Source organism: Podarcis bocagei (assembly GCF_964188305.1).
Source record: "Podarcis bocagei genome assembly, chromosome: 17".
NCBI lineage: Eukaryota > Metazoa > Chordata > Lepidosauria > Squamata > Lacertidae > Podarcis > Podarcis bocagei.
The window spans coordinates 32,696,319-32,721,424 of NC_138143.1; the positions used below are offsets into that span (position 1 = coordinate 32,696,319).

At 41.3% G+C, this 25,106-nt stretch overlaps 1 protein-coding gene across 2 annotated transcripts in view; it reads right to left on the reverse strand.

Moving 5' to 3' along the window:
* DNAH6 (dynein axonemal heavy chain 6) overlaps nucleotides 1-25,106 on the reverse strand; it is a 137,696-nt gene that overhangs the window by 905 nt on the left and 111,685 nt on the right. For both annotated transcript variants that reach the window (XM_081175972.1, XM_081175973.1), the window contains 6 exons: nucleotides 13,278-13,407; nucleotides 9,037-9,164; nucleotides 6,294-6,479; nucleotides 4,008-4,080; nucleotides 2,909-3,060; nucleotides 330-552 (listed from right to left, as the gene is read on the reverse strand). In XM_081175972.1, the coding sequence (XP_081032098.1) occupies nucleotides 330-552; nucleotides 2,909-3,060; nucleotides 4,008-4,080; nucleotides 6,294-6,479; nucleotides 9,037-9,164; nucleotides 13,278-13,407 (892 nt within the window). The remainder of the gene's footprint in view (nucleotides 1-329; nucleotides 553-2,908; nucleotides 3,061-4,007; nucleotides 4,081-6,293; nucleotides 6,480-9,036; nucleotides 9,165-13,277; nucleotides 13,408-25,106) is intronic.

Genomic DNA, 25,106 nt, shown 5'->3' on the forward strand with positions numbered 1-25,106 from the left:
AGTCAGGGAGGTCTCTTTCCCTGCCATGTGAGTGGCCATGGTGGCAGCAATTGCCAACTAAGAGTTTAGGATATGAAGCTCACTAAACTTTATGCGGCTATTATGAGAAAATGTAGGTTACACGCTTTTGACCATAGCTGCCAGCCCCAATTTTGAACGAGCCGAGAAGCTCACCCTAATATTTTAAATTACTTAAGAGCCATGGCCTACTTGTAATAGCTCAGATGAGTTCATGTCTGGAGCGTCCACACATACAGATTTTTCTTACTACGTACAAAACTAATTAAAATTATATGCTTCCCATCATTTTCATCAAAGAAACAAGTTACCTGTGGTGGACAGTGTTCCTGCTCTTGCTCCCGTTTTATAGAGTGGCGCATGATAGAGAGACGGGTCTGGCTCATAATTCTGATGTGGCTCAAAGTGCACTACCGGCAACACTGGGTTCATTTGCCTAGGCAAGGCATCTTCGATGACCATCTCCTCATCGTCCCAGCGACTGGCATCCATAAACATGCCATGGACCAACACACCATCTTCAGGAGAGGGCAGCTGAAAGAAGTATCAAGAGGTGGGGGGGGGGACCCACACGACTCAAGTCTAGTAGCCAACAAAAATAAACTTAATCATAAAAGATGATCTAACTATTCACCTCTTGGCAATAACATGCTCCCTTTTTGTAAGAACTTACACACAGGGTGGGTGGCGCTGTGGGTTAAACCACAGAGCCTAGGACTTGCCGATCAGAAGGTCGAAGGTTCGAATCCCCATGACGGGGTGAGCTCCCGTTGCTCGGTCCCAGCTCCTGCCAACCTAGCAGTTTGAAAGCACATCCAAGTGCAAGTAGATAAATAGGTACCACTCCGGCGGGAAGGTAAACGGCATTTCCGTGCGCTGCTCTGGTTCGCCAGAAGCGGCTTAGTCATGCTGGCCACGTGACCCGGAAGCTGTACGCCGGCTCCCTCAGCCAATAAAGTGAGATGAGCGCCGCAACCCCAGAGTCGGTCACGACTGGACCTAATGGTCAGGGGTCCCTTTACCTTTACTTACACATTTATTTATTATACACAGGGTGAGTCTTTTAATGGAGGCCCCATGGAGCATGTGTACTCTGTGCCCACGGGGCCTCTTTTAAAGGACTCACCCTGTATATATATATATATATATATATATATATATATATATATATATATATATAAAACCTCTTAGTTCACAATTAATAGAAAACTATCATTAAAAACTAGGAGCTAAAAACAATTAAAATAAACAGCAGACTAAAAAGAGATTGAAACACTTCAACATATGCATGGATAAGGTGACCCAGTATATAAACTGGTCCCAAGCCAATTGGGCATTGTATACCAGTAACAACACCTTGAACCTGACCCAGTAACAAACTGGCAGCCAGCGCAGATCTCTGAGCAGAGGTGTCATATCCTAATAGGGTCTCGCTCCTCTCGGCAACATTCTGCACTAACTGCAAGGGGAGCCTGGGATGGCTCACAAAGATACAATACGTGGACTCTCCTTCACTGGAGTTCTGATGGCCATCTGTCAATGATTCTTTAGTTGCAATGCCTGCATTGCAGGAGGTTGGACTTAATGACTTTTTGGGTTCCTTTCCGACATTACAATTCTACTGAGAACACCCTATCTCTGGTCCCCATTTTTCCTATTTGTCCTATTCCTATTCCTAGTATTCTTACTACTGGGATCACACGCAGGGCTCCCTCCCCTATATTTCTTGTGATAAATGGGGGGTGGGAAGCAACAGAAATTTAAATTACACTAGATAAATTCTGTTGTTCTTTAAATATAATTCTGAGGATTAGTGATGCTGGAGAAATCCATTGTAAATATGCTATGATGTGAATTTCCTTTAGTCTGCCCTCTTGACCCCCACTGTGGCACAGACAAGAGTCTGTTGTGAAAGCTATTCAACTTAGTTCTCAACAACATTTTTTTTTAAAAAAAACACCATGCACACATCATAGGAAAAATAAATATGCAAATTGCTTTGAGATATATTTTAATTGCTTTTCTTGTTTCTGAAGTGTTGTTTCTTGCCAAGGCAGCCTATATGCACTGAAACTGCAGTCTTAAGCATGTCTACCAATAAGTAAATCCCACGGAACTGAGTGAGGCTTAATCCCAGGTAAATGGGGGTAGGATATGAACCTTAACCTGCTTCCTGTTGTGAATTTTCAAAAACAATAGCAAGCATCAATCATATATTTTTTTCCACATGGAAAAGAAGTGATCACTTTGGTTGCTTTTGGATTTTATCTGTCCTCCTCAGTTAAAATTCTACCCTTTGGGACAAACTGGGGATAACCATCTGGACATGACTGCTCATTTTAGACCCTCTGAGATATGGGTTTTAAAATTAAAATTCCTTCCCCCAAACAAGTTTATACTAATGGTGAAATCAAGGCAACATGAGTCTTCTTCTTCTTTGGCGATCACTCATAGCCAAGTCAGATTGTCTTCCATGAACATGATCTTAACTGTGAGGCAGCATGAGTAGCTACAATCCCACTCCCACATGGGAGCAAGCACAGCTCAATTCAGTGGGACTTACTTCTAAGCAGATATGATTAGGTTTGCAGCTATAGTTCAGGAATTAACTACGTCATTAACTTGTGTGACAAAGCCTCATTGTTTTTGCTGCAAAAGACTATTCACTAATTTTTAAATGGAACACACAGAGTGAATGTAAGTATCTGCTGATGGCTGAGATATATATATTTCCGCATCAGTGGTGACAAAACAATACACAGACTTGTGAAAATTCCAGATGAAAGTGTGAATGAATATCAAAACAGATTGAGGCATGTTCTGCAGACCCAGAATAATATATTCTTTCTGTGTAAACGAATATTGTTCACAAACACAGGAACTTAAGTACCTCAGCATCCATTGGCAAGTCGTGTCCAAACGGACAAAACTTTGAAGCTTCTGCAACTTGCATTTGATCTCGATAGACAGGGATCATGTTATAACTAAAGCTAAGCTCATCAATTGGCAAGTTATATTTTCGAGCATGATTCTGAAGAGTACCTGAAGAGGGACACGTTTTAAAAGCAACAACAGTAATTATTCAGGGAGAGACTAACCAGAATTTAGGATAGCATTCGCAGAAAAGAAAAGCATTGGCACATTTATTACTAGAAACCAAACCAAAATAGTAGCTGATTGTTTAATTTCCATACTTTCAAACTTTTTTCATAGAACACTGAATCATTATAAACCACTATGCTGAAGTAACTGTAATTAAACAAAGAAAAGATGACAGCATACTATTTTGGAACAGAACACATAAATGCTTATTATGGCTTATTAGTTCACTCAGAATTGCTGCATTCACATTTTTATTTAATTTTCTTATTACTTTTAAAATTCAGAACACAAAATACAATAAAGAGTCATTCATATTAACATTAGAATTCAAAGACAATTCAAATGGAGACATTTTTTTCCTGCTTGTTCTGTATACGAATGTCCAATTCAAATAAGAGGATGTGTGTTGCATTTAGCTAACTTTTGCCCAGAATAGATCCTTTAAAATTAATGGGCCTAAATTAGTAAGGGGTACTAATTTCAATGACTCTGCTCTGAGTAAATGTTAGTTGAATACAATTACACAACTGCAAAGAAACAGTCTCTCTCTCACACATTTGTTATTGGATAGGAATCCAATGTACCCGAGTGTTCCATTTTAACAAATAAAATCTAGCTGATCAGCTGTTAGGATTCCTCTGCAAAAGTTTGATGGATTTAATCTCTTCCCCACTACCTACGTCAGAAAAAGACTATAGTTGGCACATCCTTGACTGCTCCATGCAGTCTTTAGGGTCTTCCTCTGCAAAAGTTTGTTTGTACTTCTGCAAATCATCTTGAGGTTTCCTCAAATCTGCGGGTACATCCTGTGCTATATATGTGTGGTACTGTTTTGATGCAGTCATTGTGCCAGAATATCAGAAACAGAGGGAATAGTGAATATTTACCTGTCAAAAATCCTTGTGGAAAAAAGAATCCAGAGATCCAGAATGATTTAGGCTTGCCTCTTTTGAGCCAGAACTAGGAAAACACACACAACAGATGATAGATATATACTAGGTGTAAAATCTGACATTCCATTTAACTCGCTAAACCAAGGATTGACCTCAGTTCATTTGCATTAATAACTGGGTTTAGCTAGAATTCTAGTCCTCCATCTAAGTGGATATGACTTTAGATTATTATTTTTTAAAAAAATCATTACTTTTGGCCCCAGTCCAGAAAACCTTGAGTACATCAGAAGGCAGCTCACTAATGGCTGCAGTTGTGGTTTTCACATATTGATTTGAGCTAAAGGCAACTCTCATGAAGATCAGAAGCCAATGGACCCTGCATTTCCTAGGAAACTGGAGTTGTAAAGGGCTTCTGAAGCCGATTGGAAACCCAGACAGATGGGCGGGGAATAAATAATAAATTTATTACTATTATTATTATTATTATTATTATTATTATTATTATTAATACTACATAGTATCAAACAACATCAACCACAAATGCACACATGAAGATGCCTTTTGCCCTTTTAATTCCACTGTGATTTTTTTTGCCCACATGAACGTATCTATATGGTAATCAGAGGTGGGTTTCCAGGGCTGCATTGGTGGCAGGTCACATATGCATATGCAGAGAGAGAGAGAGAGAGAGAGAGAGAGAGAGAGAGAGAGGAAGGCAGCAAGGAAGAGGAAAACATTCAACAGGCAGAGCTTCCATTATGTGCCTCCCCCCATATCAGTTCATTGGTGCTGGGTAGAGCTGATTGGCACATCTCTTCCTAGTGTCTGTCAGCTGGGTTGTGGGCAGGGTGTACAGTGGCATCTCAGTGGTTCCACTGTGCACGTTCCCTGCTCCTCAGCTGACTGGGCTGGCAATCACACTCTCCTCTCCCTATTGAACATCTGTTTGGTAAGCTGAGAGGAGCACAACTGCGATGGGGAGGAAGATCCATGGGGAATCATCCTCTTGCATCCTCCTCCCCATGTAAATAGAACTCTGTGCTAAGGGAAGAATGGGATACAGGTGAATTGGGGGTGGGCAAACAGACAGGCTGGAGGGAAGGCCTGTGGAAGCTGCATGTAGCCCAGGAGCTGTGGGTTGTTCACATGTGCTGCTAAGTAACCAGTTAATCCAATCAGGAGGAGCAATAGCACCATTACTCTCAACCCTGCATTGTGAAGAACGCCAAGAATGGGGAATATTGGCTTCACTTTGCAACTTGTTCCCTGGTTTGTTTGTTTGCTGTGACTCGTATTTGGCAGCAGCACTTATTAATTCAAGTGAGAAGGAAGCCAAGTTGCAATAAATGGGGAAGGCCTGCATTTTCACATGGTTTTCTATTACTCCACTCATTAGTGTTTATATTCTTTGTATGGTGTTTCCCCCTTATCTCTTCTTCCTAATAAACCAGCCTATGGCCTTCATTCCTTCAGCACTCCAATTGCCTGAAGGTCCCTGCTTTTTTAGCTGATGCTGTTCATTCCTTCTTCCTAGTTCTTATGCCTGAAATTCCCTTGTAAAACACCCACACGGTGCCACCTCTCTCAGTTTCTTCAAAGCCCTTGCAAAAAAAGACTTTGCTCCAATCCCTTAGTCCTTCATCCCATAAAGAAATGAAGCCAAAGCACATGTAAGTGTCTATTCTTGTCCTTACACTTGTCACAGCAAATTCCCTCTCCTCGGCAAACACCTCCCTGAATCTCCAATGGAAGTGGAACTACCAAGAGGGACCTGTCTGCTGATCTTAATACCCAAGAGCATTTGAATGGAAGGAGATGGTCTTTCACAAATTTTGGGCCTAAGTCATATAGGGCTTTAAACCCTGGTGTGAGAGCCTTGAATTGGAAATGAACTGCAGCTGTTTTAAAGCAGGGGTTATACAAGTTCCAAATCAAACCCCAGGCAGTATTCTGCATTTTGGATCTAATTTCAGTTTGTTGGCCCCTATGCAACTGCCTCCAAGTAACAGCCTAGCACCTCAGCCGCCTCTCCTGATTGAGAGGGAACAGAGCTGCAAAAGCTACTCAGGGCATGAACCTGTTTTTTGCTTGTATTTTGTAAAGCTATATTACTGGGTGTAACAAGAATAATTAATGTGTGCCATTTTAAGTGCCAGCTTTTGAGACAGGGATTCCAAATGAAAGGACTTGCTTTCGTAATATCCCCCACAGTTGAAAGATCCAGGTCAGCTCTGAACCCTAAAATTCCTCTAGCCCTTAACCAACAGCATTTATACTTACATCTACAAAAGCCGTCCTTAGCACGAGATCTTTGACCCATCCTCCTAAAGGTTTCAGCGATGGGTAGGCTGCATTGGCCCACAGGGATGGAACCTGGTTGTTAAGAAAGCTGTGGTACACTCTCTCCATTTCTTCCGACATCACGACGAATCCTGCAATAGCTTTGTTAAGCGTTTGTAGAGAGGTCTGGAAGTTAAACAATGATAGTGTTTTTTATTGTGCCATGGAAAGCCAAGGCCTCTTATGACAGTCCAATCAGGCTCATAATGCCCCTCTCTCTTTGCTTTTGCTGCTGTCAATCCTCCAGCAGGAGGCTGCTTCATCGCTCCTTCCCTTCCACAGCAGGAGCAGGAAGAGGAGAAGGAGTTGTGCCGCACTCAGTTCTGCACTTCACCTCTGCACTTTTGGAACATCGAGGGGCCCATGGATGTAGCCAGGATTTTTGTTAGGGGGACAGAACCTCAGTTAGTTAAGCATTTTTATTGATTTAGGGGGGGCAGAGAAGCTGCCCTTATCGTAACAACTTCATGATGAGTACCGGCACCTATTTTTCCTAGAAGAAAAGCACTGCTAGAAGAAAACTGATGGCTTTTTTGAAAATGCAAAACCCACAGGCCTAACACTGATTAATTATATACTAAAGGCACGGGAACTAGTTACATAATTTTAGCTTCTTGCCCCAAAATGCTTCAGCCAAATGGAGGCAGTAAAACTTTCTTGACTGGCATTGGGGATTATCTGTAATCAAACACTACACAAGCAAATATGCAGAGAAACAAGGGTGAAAATTCCCTGTTAGTAAAATTATATGCCTGTAAAAACAGTGATATGTTCTTGGAGCTGTTATCCTTTTTTGTCCACTCCATTCCTCCAAGGTTATTGAGTATTTTTAGCAGTAATGAAGATTGATAACAATTAATTTAAAAAACCACTATATGCTACTGTGCCACAAAGTTTACTGCAACCCTTATGGGTGGCAGAGAAAATCATAAAATCAATCTTGCATTCTGTGAAAGCAGCACTTCCAAATGCAGCCACTGTAGCAGAATGTGTAGCAGCCAGGGACTCCTCAGTCCTTAGAGCCAAAGATATATGATCCCGTTTTGTGGCCAAATCGCTATGCTGGGGGAAAGCCAGGTGGAAAGTACTTAAATTATCTAAGCTGCAGAAGAAAAGAGCAACTTTTGAAAGGGAAGAATCAAATTATATAGGGAATGAGAGGCTAAGGAAGGACAGATGTGAAGTACAAGAAGCTTTGGACATTTCATTTCATGTCCTGTGATGTAGCATTTGAAAACTATGAGGGTTTCCTTCTCCAATTTCCTTCGCAAGATTGAAATCCTAGCATACCATCTTGGATGTAGATGCAATTGAAGTAAATGGGATTTACTTCCGAGAAAGCATGAATAGGACTGCACTGTAGGGCCTGGCCTCAAGCAAGAGCACTGGAGCATTGTGGGACAAGCTGTACGAGGCAGAAGTAGGAGGGTGTTGCTTTAGCTTCAAGCACACACCTTTCTCTTGCTTTCTTGTTATTATCAGAATGTCACTGGTGTATGCTTTACAAGAGTGATAAGCAAAAGGCAAGTCCCTGTTGTACCACCTGAATTCCATGAATGGGAAAGAAAACAAGAGCAGAGGAGAAAAGAGAGGCAAGAGCAACAAGGCACCAGAACATAGACATTTGCTTTTGCCAAAAACAAACACACGGATGTGATCACGATACATTTCTTCACATATCACCTGTAAAATTACCACGTGATATATTACAGCTTCATCAGTTTCCCTGTGGATTCGTGGTCTGGAGAAGTTGGTTATCTGATCCAACCAGACTGCCAGCCCACCAACCTATTCCTTATGTCTCCCAGGAAAAAACAGATGACAAAGGTCCGTACAGTTAAAGCTATGGTTTTCCAAGGTGTACCAACTGCAGAGTCACTGCCACCGTACCCTGAAACTCCCCGTTTTGAAACATTGTACTGCCTGGTGCTCTCAGGAAACCACCAGCAGGAGTGGGAGTCTACTGCCCACCTTGGTGAAGCTGAGGTTGTGACAGACCCAACAGCTCTCCTCTCTACTGATGGCAGACTGGTGTAGAGGCAAATATCCTATACCCCATCCCAGTGAACAGTGCTGGAGGTTATCATGGCACTGTAAGTAGACACAACATATCACATCCAGATTCAAGGGAGGAGAGGAAGGATGGACCTTATGAATTCCTGTCATATAAGAATGCATGTTCCCTGCAATAATAAAATATCGAAGCATTTTATTAGATGCCTTGTTTTCAAAACTCTTTTTTAAAAAGCCATTGTCATTCCCCCAAATATTTAAAGGACAAGTGCATAATATTTCTCTTTTTATAAGATAATTTGTAAACTCCTTAGAGGTTTTCTTACAATCTAGTAGCCTACAAACTTAACAGTTCATAAATTTAACAAACAAACAAATCCTAAACGATGCTTTGCTGACATCTTAAGACAGTGACACAACAGATAATTGGTTGGCCTTAGAGGTTCACTGCATTCTCCCAGCAGAATCTCAAGAGCCTTTTTATTATATTCAGCTCTGGTTTATTATATTATGCTAAGATCAGAAGCTTCTCAAGAGTAGCTTTTGGGGCATATTGATTCTTAGCATAATAAGTAAGGCTGCTCTTCCACAGCACTGGCTTCTAAATACAAGCACAGCAAATCAGTAACATCAATATTTATGCCAGCCAAGGAAAAAAATATGGTTATACCCTTAACAGAATGAGGAGACGGTTGAAACGATCCACTTCTTGCCCAAGGACTGTAGTCAGAGAGTCCAACCGCCCTTTGTCATCCTTGACAAAAAGGGCTTCAGCAGCCACGTCCATGTCAAGTTTTTCTGCAACACAAATGCTGATTTAATCTCTGAACAAAGCTTGTCCATGTCATTACCACCCATTTAGAACATACAGCCATCGTCAGCAACTATTTTTTTTAAAAAAATATTAAGGGCCTTATTTTCTGCTAAGTAAGAACTTGGGGGCCAGCAAGCAACATGAGAAATTCCCTCTGACCCACTTTCATAGATGGCTTAAAAAAACGGCACAAGCCCAACAGGCCCATTGGTCTCTTACACTCTTGACAGCAACAGAAGCATTTGGCAGAGCCATTTCTGCACCTGTTGTTAGGATTAAGGATGTACCTTGAACCAGGAGTCTAACCTCCGTAAATTCATTCCGCTCACCACAACTTCTCTCATCCTGCTCATAGGAGTGTGTGTGAGAGAGAGATGAGATGAAATGCAACAGAGGGTAAGTCTGCATGGATGGCAACCAGCCTTTCTAGTCCCACTGGGCAATGGCTGGGCTCTCTCTGGCCACCCCTCTGCTCAATCTCTCTGTCTCCCCTTCAACTCCATGTTGCGTGGACCAGAATGGCCAACCTCACAAGGGAAGCTGATTTCACTGTTCACAGCAGTGAGTCCATTGAAGCCCTTTGTTTAATAAAAAGCTGGTTAGAGCATGGTTGCAAGTTCAATCACTGCATATTCCTGCATTGCAAGGGGCTGGATGATCTTCAGGGTCCCTTACAACTCTATGAGTCTATGATTTCTATGATAAAGGGAAACGATGTGTGCATGTGCTGAAGACAAGACACCAAAAACAAAATTATCTAACTACCGGTAATCTTGCCATGTTTGATGAACTGGCAGGCACCATACACTTGACATTTACAGATTATACACGAGGGAAAGCAACCTTGAGTTCCAAAACAGCTGACAGCTTTCCAGGGAATGGGATTTATCAATCCTATGCCCTTGGCGAAGGGAGGTGGTGCTGGTAGGAAGGTTAGCAAGCCAAACAGTTCTCAGGAGGCGGAAACATAGTTTTTGCTTCTAACAAATAAAAGATGGGCTCCCATGGCCAGGCGGGAATGCCTCTAGAATAGTTGCCATGTAAGAAGGGAAAAGCAAGCCTGGTATGAGAAGCATGTGTGCCCTCCTGATACCTTGAGAGGAGCAACTGAAGACCACAAACAACTTCTGCTGCTGGCATACGTGACATTTTCTAACACAGGTTCCTCAAGCAAGGTTATTTGCTCCAGGCTAATAGAATCTGGAGCTATTCCTGTACAGAGGTCTGAGCTAGTTGCTCCAGACTCAGACCACATGGCTCTTACAAGCCCTTCTTGTATTCATATACCAATAATTTAGGAACTTTCAACACCGAAACTATGTCAACTTGTACTGCCTGTGCAATTTTTTCTGAATGTTGTATGGAGAAATCACATGAATTTGACGTTTTAACTTCCCAAGCGTGTGGTCTTTTTCTATGCTGAGCAAGAGGGGAAATTTGGAAGAAACTTAGATGGGTATCTTTTAAAGGTCTAATGGCCTATATTTCCAAGCTTTACTTTGCTGCATATTTTGTGATTTTAAATCTCTGCTGCGGTTCTCTCACCAAAGTGTACTTGGCATCCACAGAAATCTTCTTTTATATTTATTTTCTTTCTTTCCTTCATTCCAACAGAGAATACATCTCACTGAACTACATCTAAGAAAACACACATAGGATTGTACTGCAGGGCTCTCCAGGCTTGTGGAAAATAGCATTCTTCATTTCTGGTCTGCACTAGCTCAAGACAGTTATAGCTGTCAGAATGGTTGACAGATTACTTAGTAGGGCTGGCAACCAATTAATTTTTTTCTTTCCTTAATTAACTCTTTTGCTTTGAGTAATTGCTTGATTAATTAAGTAGATATCGTGTGGGTATTTATTTAAAACAACAGCTTGTCTCAACTAAACAAGAGAGATATAGCATTCTTCACCACATGACCTGCCTCAGAAAAGATGAATATAAATTCTCCGCAAGAATGCTACCTGCACTGAATGCTGCTTCTCAGACGAAGCTCCAATTAAAATAAGAGTTTTAAATCGGTGAATAATAAAATAATTATGTTAAAGCTGTCTGTTGTTGTTGTTGAAAAGCTGTTTTCATAGTCAGTGCTGGGCAACATAGCCAACCAAGCCAAGCCATTTCAAGATAAGTTTGTTGCTGTTTTGGCAGAGTGCAAGATCTTACTTACCGTATTTTTTGCACCATAACACTCACTTTTTTCCTCCTAGAAAGTAAGGGGAAATGTCTGTGCGTGTTATGGAGGGAATGCCTACGGGTGGGATGCCTACGGATTTTCCTCCTCTAAAAACTACGTGCGTGTTATGGTCAGGTGCGTGTTATAGAGCGAAAAATACGGTATGTGTTTATCAGATATTTATCAATTATTAGAGGGCAGCCAGGACATTTGAAGTGATTTCCTACAAATATTTTCTGAAAAGTAAAAGAGAAGGTCAAGAGGCAGCTGTGGAGCAAGCCAATCAGGTGCCTGAGACGGTCCCTGCACCCAAGGCGGGGGGGGGGGGCGAGCCAGGGCAAGACGCTCTGTGGGGCCTTCGAGGAGTCTGCCTGCCTCCTTCCACTCTGCCGCCCTACAGCTGAGGGGGAGGCGGCGGGCGGACCGTTTGGGGCAGCTCGGAGCCTGCGGGTGCCCAAGCCACTGCGTCACTCCCAGGAGAGCCATGTGGCTCGGGCGCACTTCAGGCCCCGCGGTGAGTGCTACCCGGCATTTTGTCACCCCCTCAGTGGTGACACCCGGGGTGGACCACCCCCACCGCACCCCCGTTCCTCCGCCCCTGTCAAGAGGGTACAGAACAAGGCTTCAGGCAGATTCTGCCCCTCATATTGCTGATCTTCTTCAGAACAGAAAAGCACACGTATGTTTTCATTGGAAGTGGAAGCACATTGTTCTCAAAACAACAACAACCCTGCATAGAACTTTGCAAGGTACCAGCATGCAGATAGTTGCTGGCATCCATCTCTATCTCGGCATGGAAAAGTGCGCCATTAGGGCATAAAGTCAAATTGCTGGGAACAGCACCTGCTGTGGCATGGGCATCTATTGGCTAGTGTATGCGACTTTTAATGCCTATATTCTGTTTTATAACCCTCAGAAGTTCTCAAAGTGGCTTACAAAAGTTTTTTAAAAAATAGAATAAAAAAGAACACATTCAAGTGTGGTGTCAGGAACAAAAATAACATGGTGTTCGTATGGTGCCATGGTTACACAGGTGGCATTTCCTGGTCTTGATTATGGTTAACCTTCAGCCTTCACCTGTGACATCTGAGGTGAGGGAATGGATCCAACCAAGCAGCTGGAACTTGCTTGGCCTATGATGGAGGCAAATCTTCCCTTGCTAACATTATGGTCATATCTCTCTTCACAAATTCTTAAAGAAGTCTTTTTCAGTTGTTGTAGAAACATCTGCGAATCTTCTAGGTATCTCTTGGCTGAGAAACTTTCATATATGTATGTGTATGAGACAAAAGTTGGAAACCTAGGCCTACTCTATGGGTGATAAACCTGCTGGAGGAAGAACTGGCAAAACTTGGATTCATCAGCAGACTCGCCTGCTTCTAAAGTTGATCATGAATGGGCCCCTCCGGGAGCGATGGGACGTGGTGGCATTCTGTTGCTCCCAGAGGGAATTGTAGGGGAAAGACATGTAGAACTGGGATGGACCAATTCTCAATGAGTCTGTCCATCCCTGTGACCACAGATCAGCATGTTGGCATTTTTCCACACAAATCGCTCTCTCCCCACTTGCTGCTTCTCTCTTATCCACCAAATATTTCTTATTCTCTTAAAAATCCTAAACTACAATAAAACAAGTGAAGCCTCCCCTGCTACAATCCATCTCAGGTTGGGGCATGACCTGTATTCATGTATGTGGAACTAAGTAAGAGAGTTGGGGCAGCAGTCAGGGAGAGCAACTTAGTGACACAGAGAGAAGGCACAGGTTTTCAGCTATGAGAATTAACACTGCTTGTAGCATGATCTACCTCTTAAAGATCAATGGCATAATTCCAGCGATCGGCTGTTTCTTAAATCAGGGAATTAAGCGGGGGAAACTACATCAGCAGTCATATTAGAAAAGAAAGTTAGTGCCTTCCATACCAGGAATTTTAGCCAGGATTGAGGTAGCGAGCTCCTCAACAATCTCATCATTGCTTTTTCCTGTTCCTTGAGCAGTTGATCGTGGCTGTACATCAAGTATTGTAGTGATTAGGGTATTTGTCTCTTTGCGCTGTAATAAAGAAGTGATACATTCTAATTTGCACCTCAGTTTTTAGGGTGTCCATGTTCAAAATAAATTATTTGATTTCCATAAGAAACATTTACGTTTATAAATCTGTCTACCCATTTAATTCCTTCTTCATGCTCAAAAGAAAGAAACATGGCCACAGATGGTTGCATATGAAACTCATCATAAAGTAGAAGTTTTACATTTTGTTCCCTTCAAAGTTTGCCACTTGTAAAAGTGCATCTATCGTACATTCTTGAATCTTGACACCCATTTCCATTATTGATTCAATGTAAGAATTTAAATCCCTCAATATCTATAAAGTTAACAATAACTTTTAGTACTTTCGTTTGAAAAAGCAGGCAATTGCTCCTACTTATTTGTAACTTAGTCCACTAAACTTTGTAGAATGCGTTATCACATGTAGCTATAATAATAACAGAGTAAAGTTAACATTTAATGATTTTTGGATAATTAGCTTGCTAGCAGAAGATATAAAATCCTTTCTCTAGACTGTGAGTTTTATAGATGGGTTCTTCTTGGAGGGGGGTAATACCATCTCCCACTTGTTATAGCACTGAATCTTAAACACTGCTTCATTAGTTTATAATGAATGATACACCATAAGCAAAATGTAATAAACACATTTTTAAAAACACAGTCCTGATTTAAAAAGAATATTGTTTTTCATATCTGCTTCTGGGGAGGAAATGATTTGAACTTCATATGCAAGTTATAATTTGTTATGGCAATATTTAAAAATAGGTACTGCTGAAATGTTTATTCAATGTAACTTCTGTCTCACTGAGTCACTGTTGAGGTGACTGTGTTGGCTATTAACCACCATTAACATTCATTGTTTTAACTGCTGACCTTTCTCTCACTGTTTTGCCCCCTTAAACAAACACTCACAGAAAGAAAGTGTAGCCATTGTCCTAATGTGATTCTATTATATTTATTAATATAACCAAAAATAGGCTTGACTTTTATTTTGTGATTGTTAAAATGTGAGTCTGACACATATATTTCTGCAATAACATTAAAGGTAAAGGGTAAAGGGACCCTGACCATTAGGTCCAGTCATGACCAACTCTGGGGTTGCGGCACTCATCTTGCTTTATTGGCTGAGGGAGCCGGCGGTTGTTCGCAGACAGCTTCCGGGTCATGTGGCCAGCATGACTAAGCCGTTTCTGGCGAACCAGAACTGCACATGGAAACACTGTTTACCCTCCCGCTGGAGCGGTACCTATTTATCTACTAGCACTTTGTGCTTTCAAACTGCTAGGTTGGCAGGAGCAGGGACCGAGCAACCGGAGCTCACGCTGTTGTGGGGATTCGAACCGCCGACCTTCTGATCGGCATGTCCTAGGCTCTGTGGTTTAACCCACAGCGCCACCTGCGTCCCTGTCCTGAGACCTTAGGGTGAGGAGTGGATGATAAATAAAATTATACTAAAGATTTATTTTTATATCATCCTGATTATGCTTATTACATTTCATTATTAATCCATCCAAAACCATAATTTAAAATTCTTTTTTTTCTGGGCAAAGTATGTGGAGAAATCATAAGCACACCCTACAAGGCATGACTTGAAAAAAGCGAACTGAGTTTTTTTGGGTATGGTGGATTAGTCAGGGAATCATGAATACACAGTACCCTGAAATATGTTCCATTCTGGTGTATTTGGCAGGTGGGTGTGGAAATACAGAGCCCACCCTGCCCCGTTAGCATCCCTATAAAATTCATTTTACTTCCTTGGCCATCACCATCCTTTTCCCAGCAGTTCACCCTCAAAATCAATTCAATTTACACTTCTGGGTGGGATTTCCCTTCATCCACAATCATTTTTATGTATAAATTCAGCTACTGTTTATTTTTCCAAACCACCCTACTAAATTCTCATTGCCTTAAGCCGCTCCTCCTGCAATTTGTTACAATTCAAGCAGTATCACTAAGGGGTGTGTGTGGGAATCCTGTCTCCAATGGAGCCTCCACGTTCAGTGGCAGTCAATCCTTCTGCTTAGAACGGCAGGATAACTCCTGTCTTGCTTGGCTAGGAAGAGAAGACCTTTCCCATTTCAGTTTTGCTTAACCATAGTTTGTCGGTTTCTCTGAACCAACAAACTGTGGTTAACATTATACATACACTGTACTTTTCCATGTATAAGACACCACCATGTATAAGACGACCCCAATATTTTAAACATCAAACCGAACAACTTTGATATTTTATTAAATATTCAAAGCACCAGAAAGACTCTCCTCCCTGAAAGAGAGGGGAGTGGTTGTGGACGGGAGCCCGAACACCGCTCCTAGCAGGGGGCGTTGCCCCCTGCCTCCAGCTCACCTGGCTGGCGCTCACGCCCCCCCCGGAGGCCGTCCAACCAGGTGCCATGGGGGGGGCGTGTCCAGCAGCCTTTATGCTGCAGTGCCAGCCTCTCCCCGGCCTCATTTCTCTTTGTCGTCCTGTGCGAGTCATCAGGATCTCCTCTTCCACGTGCCCAGCTGAGCGACCACGTGGAGCCCGTACTTTGAAGAGGACTTTTCACTAAGGGGTGTGTGGGGGAATCCTGCCTCCAATGGAGCCTCCACATTCAGTGGCATTCAATCCTTCTGCTTAGAACGGCAGGATAACTGACGGCAATGAATTCACAAGGCATCAACTGAAAGCTCATATCTGAGGTGGGAGGTGGTGGTATTGACTGGAGTACATTTTCTTTAATCACCCTTTAGTTTTATTTGAGCCATGCAAAGTGTTCTCCCCCAGAGACACAGCACAGCACAACAGCATTTCCATTTGCCTTGACTTAAAAGAAATATACGGAGGATATGTCGTGTCATGACAGAGTTACACAACTAAAACAACGTGTCCTCTCCGCTTTGGCTTGGAGGGGGGCAGATGACCTCCAGCTGTGCTTTCCAGTGCAGCAGTTTACACAGCTAAACAAAGAATGCCACACAAACAGACAACTACATTTGCAAATGCAATGCTGTTTGCAAACTTCCCTGGTGGCCCTATTCAATTTGATACATCTAATGCCAGCTGGTGCCTAGGTCATCCCATATCATCACTTTTTATAGTGGGTGATCATTTCTGTTTTCGCCTGCCATTTGCAGAACCACCCCTTTGCTTGACAATATCAGTTGTTTATATGCTAGATACCTGACAAGAAAAAAATGACAAAGAACAGTAAGTGGTGTGTGTGCCCATCACCTTCTCATCCTCACTTGACCAGACAGACAGTAACCCTGAGGCAATGACAAGCTTGTTGAGCTTTCAGCCAGATCTGAACTAGTAATAAAGAACGTAAAAATAGCATTACAGTGGTACCCCGGGTTACATACGCTTCAGGTTACAGACTCCGCTAACCCAGAAATAGTACCTCGGGTTAAGAACTTTGCTTCAGGATGAGAACAGAAATCGTGCTCCAGTGGTGCAGCAGCAGCAGGAGGCCCCATTAGCTAAAGTGCTGCTTCAGGTTAAGAACAGTTTCAGGTTAAGTATGGACCTCCGGAAGGAATTAAGTACTTAACCTGAGGTACCACTGTACTTTCAATAAAAAACTGGATCAGATAGCAAAGTGAGAATTCAAGTGAAATGGTACAGGTGATGAGTCCGTCAAATCATAATCTGAACCAGCATAAATAATCAAATTACACCTCTAGGAGTTTTGCTACTAACACACTTCTTTTTCAATGAAAAGCCATAACTGGCTACATTTGCAAGTTGCACTGAACCATAGTTTAGCATGGTGGGAATGAGCTAAGATGAGCCATACCAAACCTCAGGTGCATGTACCCTTTCTCCTGTCTTGCTTGGCTAGGAAGAGAAGACCTTTCCCATTTCAGTTTTGCTTAACCATAGTTTGTCGGTTTCTCTGAACCAACAAACTGTGGTTAACATTATATATACACTGTACTTTTCCATGTATAAGACACCACCATGTATAAGACGACCCCAATATTTTAAACATCAAACAGAACAACTTTGATATTTTATTAAATATTCAAAGCACCAGAACTGGCATTGTTGAGCTTTTTTGCTTTTTGGTCTTTTTCTTTTTCTCTGGCGCTTCTTCACGGCAGCCGCAGGAACGTAAATAGTGTTTTTAAAAATATATATACCCCTGTTCATTCACCATCCGTGTATAAGAAGACCTCCAATTTTGGACTCTTTTTTTAGTAAAAAACACTGTCTTATACACTGAAAAATATGGTAGTTTGTTTAAACCAAGCCAACTTGTTAGACAACATCAAGTCACAGTTCCCCAGATCGGATGTTAATAGACGCACAGATCTCTTCACCAACTATGATGTGCAATCAGAAGAAGGATGTGTGTGAAGGAATATCACGCAGCCATGATGAAGACAGAGATCAGGAATCATGGTTTATGAAGGAGTGCACAAATGTCCAAATGTGCCCCATCAGGCACAGAAATGCAATTTGGATGTCAACTGGGGGTTTCTGTGCAATTTTAACTGAATATTAATAATCCCCCACTTGGCTTAAAGAAATCTAATCTCCACTGAGAATGCTAACTACACATGCACATTAAGATGACCTTCAGTAAACAATTTTTTTAAAAAATGCTTCAGAATTGTTTAAGGAAACTGCATAGCATAAATGTATTAAATCTGGATGAACAGGTTGTCGTTGTGTGATAGGAATTTTATGGTTTTAGATATATAGTAATGTTCATAACTGCACATACATAGATCAGCACAGGAACCATTTTGATTCCTAAACTGACCAAATCCTTTCTCTGCAAGGTTAAAAATGGAAAAAGCCTCCCCATTGTCTCTTCCTTTAATCTGTGTTTGAATAAGGTGTGAGCCTGTGACCTGGCCCAGGAAATAAGTATTTTAGCATTACAAAAGAATGGCCAGGCTCCCCAGAAAATCCAATCAAGTAACCTGCTAGACAGGAGATAAACAAGGACAAGAGAAAAACAACATTTAAATTTCTGTGATGTAGGTGGGATGTATCTGAGGGGTGGTCTTAGGTTACACCCCTTCTGTAATGTATGCATAATGTTTCTGGGGGTGGTCCTGATCTAGAGAAGGGGAATTTCAAAAGTCTTTATAAGGCCTTGCAGGCCATTGTTCTGGGTCCTCTTCCTCTCCTGCGTGTGAGGGGAGTACCCTGTTGCAACAGATCAATAAAGATCAAGCTTACTAGCTGCTTTGCTTCTCAATATTCTCTGGTTGGCCTCTGTTATTTTCTCCTACCAATAGGGAACCTATGTAAGGACTCTATATGGGCTCTTGGATACCCCATAAGGGAAAAGGGCATATTTTTATTTACAACAGATGGCGACCACGCACGAAGGGACTTTTGGTTACCCGGATTCTGGAAACGAGGAAGGACTGGTTATCCAGCGCGCACCAGGCAGTTTGCCAGGAGGAATAACCAGTCTTCCATCGGTCCCAGGGTCTGGCAATAACTTGGAGTTTCAGCGGGGCTAACCAGAGGAAGCAAATCTTGATCAGGCCGGCCTTAAACAACCAGTCAAGAGATCCCGGAATCACCAGGACAGCGCTTGCGAAGTGAGTATGAGTAGGAAAAATGGGTAGTGGGGTGGGATTCTGCAAACCACAGCAAACCTATACTTCTCAAATCCTTACTTCTTTCCTCACTTTAACTCTTGAAAAAATTGCCTTCTACTCCTTTCTGTCCCCTCGATCTCAACACCAGCCTTAGCCCTTCGGAGTATGCCCAGGCAAAGGTTGTGTGTGATTTCTTCCACTTAATTCTTTATGCCAACCTATTCCTTCGGAGTTTTGCCCAGAAAGGTTGTGCAATTTCTTCTGCACTGAAAACTAACTTCCAGCGCAGCCGCACCTCTGCCATGGCGATCTTTGTTAGAAATGACCTGTGAACAGAGAATGCAAGGGCGCTGAATTCCTTTCCATCTTTCATATTCCAGAGTCTCAATCTGGCATTGCAAGTGTGCAAGCGTTCAGTAGGGACTCTGAGTTAGCTTGTAAAAGGCAGGGAGGTTGCTGTGAGTTGTAGAATAGAGATTAAGTGAGGTATCCCCAGGTTTTTCCCCTCGGAGATTTGTCCAGGTATCCCCAGGTTTTTCCCCTCGGAGATTTGTTCCCCTCGGAGATTTGTCCAGGTATCCCCAGGTTTTTCCCCTCGGAGATTTGTCCAGGTATCCCCAGGTTTTTCCCCTCGGAGATTTGTCCAGGTATCCCCAAGTTTCCCCCCCTCGGAGTTTTGTCCAGGTTTCCGCTTTTCCGGACCCTTCAGAGTTTTGCCCAGGTCCAAACCCCTTTTAATTGAAAATGGGTGCACCTCAGTCAAAAGAAAAATAGTCCCCAGACCCCTGGCGTGAAAGAAGCCCAGTTGGTGCTTACTTCCCGCCTGGACTCTGACAGTCCCCTTCAATTTGTGTTTAAGAAACGTTTTTCCAGTGTTTAAATTGTACTTAGGCAACATCCAGCAGCTGCTTATCTTAAATGTACCATCTAAAATAAAAATGCAAGCTTGCTCCAATTCTAAATCTAAGGAAGCCATGTTGAAGCCTTATCAATCTTAAACAAGACAAAAATTGAGAATGAAGTGTGCAAGTGTTTGTTAAAGAGGCTCTAAAAGAGAGTTTTTCTCCCAAGTGGTAAAATCCTGTATGCGTGCTACTTGTGTTCTGAAAGGAGGATTACCCCACCTCCTTTCTCTAGTTTCAGTGGGGGGGGGGTGATTTTAAGTCTAATGGTAAATGATGTTGTGTTGTAACTTTTGAGTTTGTGAGTACACCTGTGTTCCAGTCTAAGTTAACCTAATGTTTCTGCTGCAAAAGCCTAGTTGAGCCAACTGCTCTCTCAAGCTAAAATGCAGTGTATGTATTTCATTAAGTATATGCCTATGAAAGTATGGTGTTCCTTCTAAGAAAAATATCTGAGTCCAGTTTTAACTTTGATCTGGTTGGACAGAAGAGTTATTGTAAGGCTCCTGGTATCAGTCTCTATAAGACGTCCTGGCCTCTTTTCTTAGAAAATGCCCCCCCTTGTTTCATTCTGTCTCTTTCAGGTTTTTTTTCCTTCTCCTTCTTATTCTGTGCCAGGTAAATTTACTTCCGAGTAAGCTTCCTTTAAAGGAAACTGCAAAGGGGGGGGCATAGATTAGGCTTACTATTCCTCTGCAAGTTCAGGAAAAATTGTTCACTTTTGTATTCCTTTTAAATCAAATCTATGGCTGTTTTAACTGTGCTTTATAAAAGATCCTCTCCCTATCCTAGGAAAAAAACTGTTCAATTCAATCTTCCTTTATTTCTCTAGGAACTTGCATTCTTGTAAAGATGGGTACTTTTATTTTCCTCTTCCTTAGTACATGATAGGCGCATGGCTTGTGATCTCTTCTCCAGTTGTGTCTGTGTACATAAGTATGTGTGTGTTTCTGGTAGTACAAATCTTGCTATGAACCCTGTATTTTAGGGTTGGACTAGATGACCCCAGGTCCCTTTCAACTTTCCCAATTGTGGCTGATGAGTTGAAATTCAGCCCAGATTTGCTCTTTGTTTTTTTAAAAGGTGTGAGGTGAAGCCATGATGTTTGAAGCAGAACTGGTGATATCAGGCAGTTGAGTGATTACAGTATTTATCATTTTGTCTACTATTAAAAAAAAAATCAAACTTAAAAGTCTATTAAAAGTTTAAGCACATAAAAATTCATATAGTCAAGTAGAATGCGCCTTGACCAATCCTGTAAATAAAGGGGCAGTAAAATTTGTCTGCAAATGGTAAGGCTGAAATGACTGAGAATGTTTAAAAAAAAATAAAGAAAGAAAAAATCCTATGAATTCTGATCCTCTGGCCATTTTCCCCATATATAAGGGCGTGGCATTGTTCCGCGAATGGCCAGAGGGATATTAGCCCTTTCCTGTACATAAAGGAAGCAGTCTCGTTTGCTTGGGCTGAATGGTGAATACTTGAATTGCTGAGTTTCTCTTTTTTGTTTTAAAATCTAACCCTATTTTTAAAATCTACTCCTTACCTTTCCCTTCCTTATTCTAATTGAGCCAAAAGATGCAACATTTTCAATAGTATAAAAGGTTTGCTGAGACATGAACTCTGCACATGCACAGAGGCTAGATCAGCTAAAGAAGAGAGAAAGAGGAAGGGGGGAACTGTAAGGGGGGAGAGGAGGTTTCTTTCAAATGTAAAACTTGGAGCCATTGAGGGAAATCACCCTTAATGTGTTTTGCTCCAGGGGCTACTTAATACAAAAGAGTTAAGTACTGGACATGCCAAATTCTTTTCACAGGTAAATATCAAAGCACTCCCACTGTGAGTTCCTCTCTTGAGTAGATTTTATAACAGTTTGTGTGTGTGTGTGTATATGCCTATGCATTTTAGGAACAGCATTTCCTGACAGACCTCTCACATGAAATAATTTTCCCTTTCAACAGGTGTGTATATGCCTATGCATTTTAGGAACAGCATTTCCTGACAGACCTCTCACATGAAATAATTTTCCCTTTTAACAGAGTGTCCTTTCTTTTCTCCCACAGCACAAATGATAATGAAGGGATGCAAACAGTGATTTAAATACTCTATAAAAAGTAAATGCATTTGTTTTTCCTTTTGTCTTTCTTCACTTAAAGCCAAACAGTCACTTTCTTTCTGTTCAGCAAAACACGTCTGAATCCCTGCTATATTGGTTGATTTCTTTCTCTTTGTGGCTTTGACATTTTTTTTAGGTTACAAATAATCTGTTTTCGTTTATTAAGTTCGTTTTATCAGTTCTTCCATTAAATTAATCGAAGCACAACCAAACATTGTTTGCGGAATGGTATTTGTTTACCTTTTTGCCTGAGCATTTCTTACTAATTCTGTCATTTTGGCTAGTGCAAGGTACCTGCACAACTTTAAATTGCCATTCATTTTTCTTGGTATTAACTCATTTCCCAGTATTAACATTACAGCTGATGATGTCACATCAAGAAACACTTTTATTTTCATTTGGGATGTTAGAATGCCAAAACAGATTACTTCAGGTTACTTCAGGTTGCTTATTAATTGTGTGTCTTAGCATTTATTTATTTTTGGTTCCTCATAGGTCATTTGTGTGTGTGTGTTTTACTTTGGGGACATGTTCATCACATGTTGAAAGTCAGTCTCATGAAGTTCTTTTATTGGATAGCACATGGTGAATTTTAAGTTGTCCCCCATTGTTTTCCCATTTTTTCAGTCTAGTAGTAATCTGCGTGGTTTTGATAATATATTTAATAATAGTTCTTTTCTGAATCTGATGTTTTTGTGTCAAGTTTGTTTTCATCTAACTGTTAATCTAATTTTTTGCTTTCCTTTTATTTTTTAACCTTTCTTGTATTTTTTACAGTTCTCTTTCTCTACATGTGGAGTAATTTTTTATTAAGTGAAAGAAAGCAAACAAACTTAGCAGATAATAACAGTAATTATATGGAAATGTGATAATAAATAATAATAAATAATAAATTTTATTTATATCCTGCCCTCCCCAGCCGAAGCTGGGCTCAAGGCGGCTAACAACAATCAAAATAGTCCAATAATGATAATGAATAAAATGTTTAATCCACTAAAATTGTTATTATTTGCAGCTTCCCATGGAAACTGGAGGACATCCTTTTTGCCTTTTGCCCCTTTGATGTCTAACTGTGTTTTTAAGTCACCCCAAAACCCTGCCCCTTACAGGATATCACTTCTACAGATGTGCAATGATGAGCAGCAACAACCCCTCAACTCAGTCAACCCATCACAAGACCAGCAACAACAGAGTTTTCAAAGTGCCCACAGCTATCTCTTTCAAAGGATATAGACTGCCGGGGGGGGGGAGTGGACCTGACAAAGGGGGGAGTGGACCTGACAAAGGGGGGAGGAGTTGAATTGCAAGGACATTTTCCCACTTTTGAACCTTAAGACTGTGCTCCAGGATTCAAAAGATACATACGTAAAAGATCACAATTGTGTCAAGATATGTAACAGATATTTAATTAGGTTTTTTTTGTATTATGTGTTATTATGTAAGAATGTTGAAATGTGTCTGACAGTGTAATTTCCACAAAGGGGGGAATATTGTGTGTAACTGTTTTTATGTTTAATGTCTTATTGCTTACACACCAATGGAGAATTCTCATGCATTTTATACTTTCTAATAGCTCACACTATTGTGTAGTCCAATGTTTAGATAACCACATTTCATTGTCCCACCTGGCACTATGCCAATCTTTCCCTATCCATTTTAATATGTGTTAAACCTCGTTTTGCCAAGGACAAACTTCTGGATCCATAAAACACCAGGTACATGAAGGTGGATATGCTTTGGTTTAGCAGGAATGATTTCTTATAGACTTAAATTGACTTATTTGGACAACTGCCCTTGTTAAGAATGGTTTTCTTTTAACAGATTGGTTTGAAGAGTTGAGAACCATGGGGCAAGATAAATTCAAATTGGACTCAGTTTGAATTGGGCAAGTGTATCCAGGCTGCAATTAGCTTTTTGGTCCTTTAAGTGCAAGTGAGCAACCTCCCATAAGTGCGAGACCACAGCCTATAATAAAATCCCATAGCTAAAGGCCAAGGCGAAGACCTCTCCCTCACGAGATGCCCAAACCTGTGCCAGCTATGGTGAATGCCAGGCGACATGGTTAAATGAAAGCCCTGAGGGGATTCAACAGACAGGATGTGTTGCTGTAGCACTATGTCAGTGTGAGACCACAGAAGAGCTACCTTGACACCTGAGAACACAAAAATGGCGGGGGGGAAGCAAACTGCACTTTTCAGTCATTAGTGGACCTTACCTTCCTGCTAGGTGTAAAGCATAGAACACTATTGAGTAAATGGTCTCTCCCAAAGTGTTAGAATGCCACAAGTAATTTAGTAGCAAAACGCAACATGTGTTATTTTTATGATATATTTATACAAACACATCCATTTACAACATACGATGTTATTATTTGTGGGGCAAAAATTTTTAAGAAAAATTCTAGCCCCAAAGGGGGGAATATTGTGATAGGAATTTTATGGTTTTAGATATATAGTAATGTTCATAACTGCACATACATAGATCAGCACAGGAACCATTTTGATTCCTAAACTGACCAAATCCTTTCTCTGCAAGGTTAAAAATGGAAAAAGCCTCCCCATTGTCTCTTCCTTTAATCTGTGTTTGAATAAGGTGTGAGCCTGTGACCTGGCCCAGGAAATAAGTATTTTAGCATTACAAAAGAATGGCCAGGCTCCCCAGAAAATCCAATCAAGTAACCTGCTAGACAGGAGATAAACAAGGACAAGAGAAAAACAACATTTAAATTTCTGTGATGTAGGTGGGATGTATCTGAGGGGTGGTCTTAGGTTACACCCCTTCTGTAATGTATGCATAATGTTTCTGGGGGTGGTCCTGATCTAGAGAAGGGGAATTTCAAAAGTCTTTATAAGGCCTTGCAGGCCATTGTTCTGGGTCCTCTTCCTCTCCTGCGTGTGAGGGGAGTACCCTGTTGCAACAGATCAATAAAGATCAAGCTTACTAGCTGCTTTGCTTCTCAATATTCTCTGGTTGGCCTCTGTTATTTTCTCCTACCAATAGGGAACCTATGTAAGGACTCTATATGGGCTCTTGGATACCCCATAAGGGAAAAGGGCATATTTTTATTTACAACAGTTGTAACTTTAAAGCTGTTCTTCCTCTCATTAGAGTTTTAAAGCCCATTAGATCATAAATTG